General features: G+C 37.0%; 1 protein-coding gene across 1 annotated transcript in view; it reads left to right on the forward strand.

The window, feature by feature from the left end:
• The window catches only part of LOC109232183, a 15,359-nt gene continuing 3,606 nt past the window's right edge, over positions 423-12,175 (forward strand). Inside the window, exons 1-5 of the mRNA XM_019397860.1 lie at positions 423-589; positions 672-733; positions 831-921; positions 5,544-5,630; positions 6,038-6,091. Of these exons, the coding sequence (XP_019253405.1) occupies positions 539-589; positions 672-733; positions 831-921; positions 5,544-5,630; positions 6,038-6,091 (345 nt within the window). The 5' untranslated portion in view covers positions 423-538. The remainder of the gene's footprint in view (positions 590-671; positions 734-830; positions 922-5,543; positions 5,631-6,037; positions 6,092-12,175) is intronic.

Genomic DNA, 12,175 nt, shown 5'->3' on the forward strand with positions numbered 1-12,175 from the left:
GGGGGGGGTGGCGGGGGGGAGGTTAATCAGAAACAGTAGGGGGACTGGGTTTTATACTTCAGAGGGGACTCCCAATCGCTGATAGTCTTACGGCAGAGCTCCAAGCGCTATGGGTGGGGCTAAAAATAGCTAGATCGAGGCTTGTCGCCCATTGTGATAGAGACTTGACTTTGAAGTGGTGCTGGAAATGTTAAAGCATGGTAACTTAACTCACAATCCCATAATTTTTGTATTTTGACAAGACCCAGCTTTTGCCAGAGGAAAATAATGCAGTGTGGGCAGGCATCTCAGGAATTGTTTTTCAAAGAAAAATTAATAGTGAATATATATATAAAGTATCCAATTAATCAAAAAAAAAAAGGGGGGGGGGGGGGGGGGTCTCAAACTTTTGCTATTGGTCCCTGTAATTAGCTTTACTTGTCTTCGGGTACCCCTACCTTGTGAGATATCGCAGGTTTTGTAAAACAGAATTAAACCCTGAAGAAACCCTCGTCTCCGACTATCGTTTCTACCATTGACAAACTCATTTACACCTGAGATGATTAAAGGAGGCAGAGCAACCGTGCTAACATTTGCTGAAAAAAGCAAGGTTAGTGACCCCTTATTCATTTACAAATTTCCTTCAATTATAAGTACTATTCTTGAGATATATCCTATGCGCACTTTCTCAGAATATATTGGACTCAAATTGGCAAGGTTACCTTAATACCGTGAAGGCTGATGCTAAAGGAAGGTATGTGCTTTTATTTTATGACGAGAGATTATTATTATTAACTGAAATTGACTCCTTTCCTTCTGTTTGTCGTGTGTTTATTACCTTCTTTGTTCAGCAAAGGGGAAATATACACTTCAAAAGTCCGCTATTTGGTCAAGAGAGGCAAGCCCTACGTCTGGGTAGCCGAAAATGATATGCACAATGTGGTATATATATGCTCCTTTAACATTTTATAATTTTAATGTTTGGCATTATGTATTCTTTCTTTTCAACCCACAGCCAACTTATGCTTGCAGTTGAAAAAATTGCAGTCGCCTCATCTTGCTCTTTCTTCTGTAGCATAGACTTCAAAATCTTCCAACATAATTAAAATTTGTGTTCAATCCGAATATGATCTTTCTAGCTCTGGATTCAAGCCAACTATTGTTTAACTAAAAAACATTGTTTCTTGTGGAAATGAAACTAGCCATCTAAATAGTGGAGCAGAAGTATTCATCCCCGTAGATGCTCAGTGCTCTATTTCCCGTGCTGTGTGAAACTTCTGCTACTGCTGATTTTACCTTGAAAGATGAAGAAAGTATTACTAGAGTAACTACTCTCTGATTGTTCATCTAACTTGAATACGAATCAGTTTCACATTTTAAGCACTTTGATATTGGATTTTTGTAGTAATTCTAATCTGCATCTACCAAGTAACATTGTTATTTCTATGAATTACTTTGTCTTACATGTGCTACCGGGTAATATGTGATAGAAGGATGCCTACCAAGGTGAAAAGTAAGTTCTATAAAAAAGCTATAATACCGGCTATGTTTTTTTTTAAAATTTATTTTTATGAAGTAAATTAGAAGACCGGCTATGTTATATGGTAGTGAATGTTGGGCTGCTAAAGTTCAACTCTACAAGATGAGTTTTGTAGAAATGCGAATGCTAAGATGGATTTTCGGTTATTTAAGATTAAAAATGACCATATTCGCCATAAGGTGCAAGTAACACACATTGAGGATATGAGAGAAGGTCGCTTGAGATGGTTTGATCATGTCCTGTGTCGACCTACAAATGCACTGGTCCGTAGGTGTGAAACTATGGTGGTGGAAGGCGGTAAAAGAGGACGGGATACACCTTAAATCATATGGAAGGAAGTTGTCTCGAAAGACCTACAAATTCTTGGAATTAGTGCGAACTTGGCCAAAGATAGGGCACACGGGAAGAGAAAATCCATATAGGTGATACCTACTAGTTGGGACAGGTTTAGACTTGGTAAAAAATTTCTATTATTATTACTATAATGTATTTGAGCTAAATGAGGAACGAGGATTCATATCGCTAACCCCGACTTATTTGGGATTGAGGCGTAATTGTTGTACTTTGTCTTACATCGAATTGCTTACCTGGAAGCTGACAGTGTAAAGTTGTTATCCTCTTGAGGGTATTGTAGATTTTTGTTTGGACAAGATAGTGGATGGCATCATGTTATTATTACATCTGGTGTGTTTTATGGTGTTCATAGTAACAAAAATGACAGCAGGAAGCTTGTATACGAATAAGATGGACCCTACGCATTCATGATCACCCTGCTGCTGAGAAATTTTGAAATTGTGCCCCCCCCCCCCCCCCCCCCAAAAAAAAAAAAGAAAAAACCAAAAAAGAAATTTTTTATGCTTGTGACTTGAGCCTTTATTTTTATTTTTTTGAATCAAGAATGAGCCTTCTCCATCTATTCTCACCTCCTGCCTCCTTCCAATTGCCTTGTTGTGCATTGTTGTCTCTCCTTCAAAGAGTGAATGACGGTATTCTATATATTCGTCGTCCAAATACTTTCTGCTAGTAACATGATTCATGTGTTGATACCCCAGAAAGCTCTTTGTTTTCTTGACCTGCATGCGTTGTTGGAACTCAGTTTGGTCAGTTTAGATCTTATTTATTAAGTATTTATTTTTGCTTGCTGGGGGAAAATTTATCTGACTATTATTTTTGGTTTATCTTGTTTCTACATGTAAGAAGAAGTTTTAAAATATATAAGCAAGATGGCACGCTCAGATACACGTATGATATGATTAGTAATTTGTCAAAAACAAACAGCTTTCAAGGGGACGTATAAAAGGAGTAACAGAAACTTAGATTAAATGGAAATTTGAAAACATGAAAAAAGGGAAGATAAATATGTGAAGGTGTAATTATTACAAAGCTACCTACCATTGTCGCCCCTTTAGAGGAAGTAACTCATGATTCATAATATGGGTAAAATACATCTTGTAGGAGATTGATTTGCATAAAACTACAACTCTTTGTAAAGTTGTTATACTTTAGACAATGCCCATCGAGTACTGGAAAGAGTAGATGATGACTTATGAATAAAATAGAAAAATAAGATCCAGTCTTGAGAATTTGTAACAATGATCATCGATGACACCAAAAATCACATCCGTTAGATAGTTCCTTTGCCACATTTTAGTTGCTTCAAATACCAATCATTCTATAAATTAAAGAAAATATTAATTTAAATAGTAAAGACATATCACACATGTAAATCAAAAGGCTAAAGAAGACTTGAATGAGCATTCCTCTTTGCATTATGTGGACAGGAAAGGAATCAAAGATGCTTTGATAAAAGTGAGGAAGATCTCTCGCTCGTAAAAAAAGGTGTATTCAGAATTTGAAAATATGGTGTAATGCTGCTTTTGGTTGACTCTGATGGAATACTACACTTTTAGATACGCTTCAGGTTTGAGGGGGCTGCATATTGGTACCTTTTGTAATGATGCAGTTTCATCTCGGTACTGCCCGACATTTTTTTAGTAAATTATCTTTTACTACAACAACAACAATAACAAATCCAGTGAGTTCCCACAAGGTGGGGTCTTGGGAGGATAGTGTGTAAATAGACCTTTCCCCTACCATGGGAGGGCAGAGAGACTATTTCTGATAGACCCTCGGCTAAAAAGGCAACAAGTGGTAACAACAAGATATTTAAAAAATCGAAGCGAAAGATTATTATGAAACAGTAGATAGTACCAGCAATCCAAGTATAGAGGGATACCATGCTAACACTAATGCTAAAGATCGAAGAAAGAAAAAGAAAAACGCTCGGTTGCCTACTAATTTTCCACCCTAATTCTCGACCTCCACATCCTCCTATCAAGGGTCATGTCCTCGGTAAGCTCCAGCTGCGCCATGTCCTGCCTAATCACCTTCTTTAGCCTACCTTTACCCCTCGTCATACCCACCAAGGTCAACCTCTCACACCTCCTAACTGAGGCATCTGTGCTTCTCTCTTCATATGCCTGAACCATCTCATCCTCACCTCCCGCATCTTATCCTCCACGGGGGCCATTCTCACCTTTTCTCGAACAACTTCATTCCTAATCTTATCTAACCTGGTATGCTCACATATCCATCTCAACATACTTATTTCAGCTACTTTCAGCTTATGAACATGAGAGTTTTTGATTGGCCAAAAAAATAAGATGACGATGGCTGAAAAAGGGCAGCACGGTGCACAAGGCATCCCGCGTTCACGTAGGGTCCGGGGAAGTGCCGCATCCAAAGGGGGTGATGTAGACATCCTAACCTAATGCAAGCATTAGTGGCTGCTTCCAAGGCTCGAACCCGTGACCTATAGGTCACACGATGGCTGATGAATGAAATAAGAACATCAGGCAAACTCTTGAGAGTTTCACCATTTATTATAAGATACTGAACATATCTTCTAATTAGTTCCTTTACCACAATAAATCTACTTCAAGTACCAATTATCCTGTATAAGATTATTAAAACAGAAGACTATAACATTGAGAAATCTTTATGCTAAAAAGGAGGAATATGAAAAGGGAAAGGAAGACTGTACATGTTTTTGCATCCATGGCCTATTGAATGAAATATGAAATAAGAGTAGGTGAGACTTTCCGAAGCGTGATGATTAGAAATCTGGATCAATATGGACTTCCATATGGATTACGAAGCTCATTGCAAATCCATTTTGAGTAGGATTTTTTTTCTCTTAATTACAAATTCAGGCTTGTGATTCGCAAGTCAGATTCTACAAGAGGGGTGAAGTTTGGGTTATCACATTTAGAACAGATCAAAACTGAGGAGATGGTGTGAGTTATTTTAGGTTGTTGATGCTTAACTTTTTTTGTATCGATAAAGATTTTCACTGGTCTGAGAAGCAAGGCACCTGGAGAATTAACTAAGCCTGCTTCTTAAGGACCTTCCTGTAAACAGGGAAACTTGCTTTTGGGGAACGTTAAATAAGACGGAAAAAACGCTGAAAAAGAAGATTTGAATTACTTTATGTAGAAATAACTAAGCCTCTGTTGAATAATCTGAATTACCTTATACGATGGCTCTCTGTGTAATTTCCTTTTTTCTTGATTTCTACATGCTTGGGAAGTCAGATTTATTTTATTGTCTTTACTTTTAGAGCTTAAGCCCCTAATTTCTAGTCAATGACGATTCTTATTCTCTCAAAACCTTTCTCTTGAAGCTATAGCTATCAGAGACGATATACGATGGAGTGATTATGACGGTATATTAGTTGGAGACAGTATCACAAGGATATAATTAGATCTGTCTCGAACAGATATTGCTATAGGACTTCATAACTTTTTCATAAACTTCTTTTAGGAAATTTCTTAGTTTTTATTTTAATTCAAGAATTCCTGGTTTGGGTTTTAGAGCTCTACGTTAGTTTCTGAAACTGTAAGGGAAAATAAAATTCTTTGGCTATTGAGCAATACCAATTTTATTTCTGATGCAGACTTCATTGTTAGATTGTTCATTTGGAAGATAGAGCATACCTGACATGCAGTTTCTCCTTTCTGTGTAGAACACAATGATAGATGAGCGTGGATCTTTTGCTGTGACGAGTCCCATGCCAGGTCCACTGGCAAATCTACTCAAGTCCATCAAGAAAGTGGGTATAGAACCATTCATTTGCCTACTTCTTGTTCTCCTCCTGATAGTTTGAACTTTTGTGGTGTTTGGCAATGATAAAAAGTGCTTAAAAGCACTTACTTTTAGGCATAAAAAGTACAAAAATAAGCCAAAGGCCAAAAGTTAGGTATTACCAACTTATGGCTTTTGGCTTTTGGCTTTTGGCTTAAAAGCTACTTTTTATAAGCCAATCCAAACACCCTCTTTATCATTCCAAATATTTTTCTAATATGGCTATCAGTCACTGAAGTGGTTTATTATGTTGTATATCACTTTCTTGTTTCCATTTGGTTCCTTTACTGGAGTAACCTTCCTCTCACAGAGAGCATCCTTCTTTTTGGTGAATATTTAGCTTTTATGTACAAACTGACAAAGCCTATCATGCAGCTACCAGCTCGGGTTGCTCTGATGGGTGAAGTTCTGCCTCTTAAAGATGAAAAGGTGTGCTTTATACGGTCCTACCCTTTACCAATTAGTGACACTTTATTTAGTCTCTATTATTGCTCGATTGAATATTCAACTCATTTGTGCTATCTTTGCTTTTCTGAGAAACTCTGAGTCAACTTATGTATGTTCTGCTAAATAGCAGTCTCCTTTGGTGATATCAGGATCCCAACTATTCATAGCAGTGAAACTATGCATGAGAGGCCTTTTTTTCGGGGGGGGGGGGGGTGGGGGGGGGTGACAAGCGTTTCCCAAATGCGATTTTGGAAAAGCGTGAAAGGGATGTAGTTAGATGCTGCATGGACATGAAATAAGTGCATATTACTCATCCATCCCTTTTGGTATTCACCCAGGAAACTATAATCATCCCTCTGTACGAGTGTAGTAGACATAAAAAATTTGAAATAATGAGATGTACCAAATACTAGAAAGTTGGATAATAACAGAAAATAGTACAAATTAAGGAGAAAAAGATTCATGAGTAAATGAGTGATTATAATTTTTTTTTTGATATAATTATCAGCATCAAGTGAGTGGTGAGGAATATATACACTATAGCAACACTACAGGTTTCATAATGTGCTAAAAAAATCTAACATGACTTCTACATCGTTAAATGAAGTCATTTTGCACCAAAAAGAGAGTAAAGAAATACATCTGGATTTGACTATTAAAACAGATTCTTTCTTGTTCTAAATAATCCTAGAGTTCCTTTATTCCAGATTATCCACCAGATAGCTGCGGAGAGATGATAAGTTTTAAAGAGAGATGGAGACTTTCTCGTTTAGCTGAATAGGTTCAAATTCTGAAATGAGGTTGTTTACATAGGCATGTAACTCTTTCTCTGCGTTTCTATTTAGTCAACCAATTACAAACACTACAATTGCATAGAATGGTATCATTATCAACTCTTTCAACAGTATATAATGCAAGAATTAAGTCTTTATCCTTATGGGCCGTTTGGTAGCGTGTATAAGTATAGTATTGAATATGGTATATTAGTAATGTTGGGATTAGTAATACTGAGATTAGTTATGCCGAAATTATTTCTTATTGACTGATTGATTTGGTATATTAAAAATAATATGCATTGCATAATTTTGAATTTTTTTGTTTGTTTACAAAGATACCCTTCTTCTTTAAAAAGGATTTGGAGAAGGTTTTGAACGGGAAATTCTCTCTTTATACATACTTATCCATGTATTAAAAACAATGGTATTGCTAATGCTATGGTTTGCTATGTATAAGAATAGTACTGAATAGAGTGTATAACTAATAAAACAAGGGATTAATAATACCAAAGCTACTACATGTATTGTTTTCCGTAATATATCCTACCAAACGACCCCTTAAGGTTAATGCTTGCTATTATCATCTCTAGAAAAGGCAATAATCACAAATTCAGAATTAAAACCATGGTATTTTACGAGGCACCGTCATCAAAAGCATTTTTCTACTAAGTTATCAGAATTGAGAGACTAATTAAAAGTGAACATTCCACCAATATATTCTCAGGGAAATCAAATTTACCGTATATACACATTTAGAAAGCACCAGGCGACAAACTATATCCTGCGAGTCAGCAACAAATTCAGCCTTATCAGCATGACAAAGATCCTAAAGTTGCTTCTTCCTTCTCTCGTATTCTTCTGCTCTCTGGCATCCGCCCAGGGGCATCTCCCGTTGCAGTGGCAACATGAATTTTCAAGATCTTTGATACTCCAAAAAGTAGCATATATATACTTCCGTTGCAGTGGCGCATTCCTTCGTATATGAAACCGCGGGTTTAATTAGGGTTGTTGCGTAGCGTTTTGCTTTTATTATTTGTACGTAGTAAAAATGGTATATTTGTAATGTAACTTTTTAAGTTCTGGGCTTCCCATTCTTAATACATATATATAGTACACTTCATTTTTTGAGAATAGTGTTTTGGATAGCGTGCGGCGACAAATAGCGACGAGGGCCCGCTTCAGGCGAGAGGCGCGCAGCGAAGCGCTCGCCTTTTTGATGTGAAGCGACAATTTATACAAAAACATAAAATATTATATACATATAACTAAAAACTCAATAACAATAATATATTAATAAATATATCATCCAAAAATTAAAGACTCAATAGATAGTCATAGACTCATAGTAGATTCATAAATTAAAAACTAATAGTCTAAACTCTAAAACAAGCAACATCTATTCTTCTTCAAGATTTTCAAATTCTACAACTTCATGAATGTTAGCATTATATTGGCTATCATCTTCTTCATCCTCGGACTCTTCATCAATTAGGGACCGGCTTGAACTTGCTACTCCCTTTCCCTTGTAACTTGAAGAACTCCCTCTAAGTCCATAGATATTCTCCTCAACTCCAATGGCCATAGAAACAATACCCCAATCAAGATCATCTCCTTCATACACTTGTTCATCTTTATGATTTTGGGGGGCTCTAGTTAACCATTCATTTGCCTCATCAATGTTGTCCAACAAAATTGGATCAATGGTATCGCGAGCTTCATAACGTCGCCTCAATGTTCTATTATATTTAATATACACTAGATCATTGAGACGCGATAGCTCAAGCCTATTTCTTTTCTTGGAGTGAATCTGCGCATAAGTTATTTAGATTAATTAATAGATACTAATAATAATACAATATAGAATATATTAATATAATAAATCTACTTCTTACATGCTCAAATACTCTCCAATTTCTCTCGCATCCAGTTGCACTACAAGTTAGGCTTAATACTTTGATGGCAAACTTTTGCAAGTTTGGAGTTTGATGTCCAAATTGCTTCCACCATTCAACTATAGAAAAATATTTTAAAAGTTAATAAGTATAAATCAGATAAATTAAATTAAAGTTATAAGAATATCTATATTAAAGTTACCTGGCGACCTTCTGTCTCTTGCTCTAATGGCAGCCGGTAAACCAAATAGGCCCTCTACTTGTGAGTACTTACCAAACTCCTCCCCTATTTGATCTATCGTCGCTGAATTAGGGATCAACTTCTCAAGACATGCATGGTATCCAATCCACACCTCTGAATCCAAAGTTTCATCTCTAGTGTTCTTGTAAAATAATCCCGGGTTCAGAAGATGGCCTGCTGCATGCAAAGGTCGATGGAGTTGATTGTTCAACCTGGTATCAATTATCTCAAAAACTTTCTCATATTTCCTAACATCTCCATCAAATGACGCTGCAATACTCTCTTTGGCTCTATCCATAGCTTCATAAAGATAGCCTATTGGTGGTTTTTTCTCCCCATCCACCATACGAAGCACCCTAATCAAAGGACCACCAACTTTAAGAGCCCGAACGACGTCATTCCAGAATGATGGAGAAATAAGAACTTTGGCAGTTTCTTTCCCCGCAGCTTCCTTTGCATATTTATTATCTTTCCATTCAGTCGAAAGAACTAGCCTTCTCAAATTTTTCTTTTGCAAGTAAAAACTATGCAAAGTTAAGAAAGCCGTTGCAAATCTAGTCTTGGCCGGTCTCACCAAATTTCTTTCATTTGTGAATTTCCTCATCAAATTCAACAACGACGGCGCCTGACTGATGTAAGCATATGCCTTGACGGCCTTAGTGAAAACTGTAAAAGTAACAGTAACAATTTTATAGTTAATACTTAATACTTAATAGGATTAGTATAAATAAAGTTAAAGGCTTTAAAGATAACTATATTAAAGTTACCTGAAGCATATGGGTGTTCCTTGAATATGTCACCACACATCAAGTTGATACAATGAGCAGCACATGGAGTCCAATAAATATTTGGATACATAGCTTCCATCATCTTCCTCGCACTAACATTCTCACTAGCATTATCTGTAACAATTTGTACAACATTTTCCTTTCCAATTTTATCAATAGTATTTCTAAACAAGCTGTACATTTTGCTTCCATCCGTAGAAGAGTTGCTAGCATCATGAGATTCAAGAAAAACACTCCCTCTTGGAGAGTTCACCAACACATTTATGATCATTTTTCCATTTCGTGCTGTCCATTTATCCATCATAATGGAACATCCAAACTTGTTCCATTCCACTTTATGCTCCTCAATAATTTGGTCTATCTTTTTCACCTCCTTTTTAAGATGAGTTACTCTAACTTCATGATAGCTAGCAGGCTTCATTCCTGGGCCATATTGTCCTACGGCCTCAATGAATTTATCAAAAGTTTTGTAGTTGACACAGTTGAAAGGAAGCCTGCATCGTACATCCATGATGCAAAGGCACTGACGGCGCGATCCCTCAAAATCTTCTTGGCTTCTAAACCTGAACCTTCTTCACCTTTTCCCCTTTTTTGTTGTTTTGCCGAGAAATAAAGATTGAGAGAACCTTTTGTCACCGTACGTGCCGTGGATGACCCACTAGAAGTATTTGGATTTATCTTATGAGTTTTAGGGGAGGGGGGGGAGGTCCCATTTCACCTTCTTCATTCATCTCATCATCTTCATCAATTAGATTCACCGATGCTTCATAATTCATTTGAGTTCTTGCCATATTTTTCTTTTCAACAAACGTTTACTTCCTCCCTAACCTCGGGCGGACAAAGGGGACATTGTATTACATTTTTAAATCCACCTATCAAATGTTGCTTGTGACGAGTTATCCCACCATTATATGTTTTTTGACAAAACACACATTTAATTGCGAATCTTGACGAGCCTTGTATAGCATAATTCCAAGCTATATCATTTCGTTTAGTATTATCGGATGACGCCATTTCAACGCTGTTTTATAGAAAAAAATTATCAATTCAATATGCAATTAATTCTACTAATTAAGACTATAAGTTAATAATTGAAAAAAAGGCAAACAGAGCCAAAAAAAGGGCCTCAAAACAGCCTATGTTTCTGAAAAAAAGGGCCTCAAAGCAGCCTTTATATTTTGCCAAAACAGAGCCAAAAAAGAATTAAGAGAAAAGAAGAAAGAGGAAGTGAAGAACCTCTGTATTTTGCTCGAAAATTAGAGCAGAAAAACAGACCTCTGTTTCTGCTCTTTTCGTCAAAAAACAGAGGAAGAAAGAAGAAAGAAGAAAGAAGAAAGAAGAAAGAAGAAAGAACAAGAAAGTAAGGAAACTCAGAGCTCATACCTGGTCTTTCAATGGCAGAAGCTTGATGAAGAAGAAGATGGCACTTGGAAGAAACCTCAAGCTTTGAGATGAAGAAGACTTTTGCACAGTAAGTGCGAGCCCTAATCGCAAGTTCCGACCTTTTCTTGTTGTTTTGTTCGAAGTTGAAGAAGCTCTGAACTCAAGCCCTAATCGCGACCTGTTATTTTAAGTTTTGCCCTTTTTCTTTTTTTTTTTTTAAAAAAACCGTTGCCACACTCGCTTCTCGCCACTCTGTCGCCTCTCGCTACACAGGCAGAGGCGACCTCTATTCTGAAACGCAACGCAACAGTTGCCCTGTAGCGACATTGCCTCGCCTCGCTACGCCTCACGCTATTAGCGCTGAGGCGGGCGCTATTTACAACACTGTTTGAGAATGGTAAAAAGAAGACAGCACAAAGTTTGTGCTGCTAGAAGTGACAAAATACATCCAAAAACAGTAAAGAATCCCCTACTACAAAAACTTACAAGTACTCTATGATATCAAATATGGAGTCACTAACATTTACAGGGCATTCTTTACACCTATATATATAGTGCACTTCATTTAACAAATTTATTAAGTGGAAAGATGTATCTGTTTCTATATGGTCTACAGTTCAATCCACTGTTAGCCAGAAACATTTCTCAAGTTGGGCCGGAAGTGGAGGATACCCAACAGGATAGTTTTGAATTTCAGCTGATAACTATCATTTGGGATTTTTTTTATCAGTAACTATCATTTGAGATTTACCTTGCTCTTTGACAGTTAAATGACTATTAATACCAATACTTTGCCGTGGTTCTTCAGCTTGTTTGGACAGACGAAACAAACAACAACAACAACATACCATGTATAATCCCATAGGTGGGGTTTGGGGAGGGTAATGTGTACGCAGACCTTACCCCTACCTAGGGAGGTAGAGAGGCTGTTTCCGATAGACCCTCGGCTCAAGAGAAGGTGGAAAGGAAGAAGAAAGAGGGCGGGG

Source organism: Nicotiana attenuata, chromosome 9 (assembly GCF_001879085.1).
Source record: "Nicotiana attenuata strain UT chromosome 9, NIATTr2, whole genome shotgun sequence".
Lineage (NCBI taxonomy): Eukaryota > Viridiplantae > Streptophyta > Magnoliopsida > Solanales > Solanaceae > Nicotiana > Nicotiana attenuata.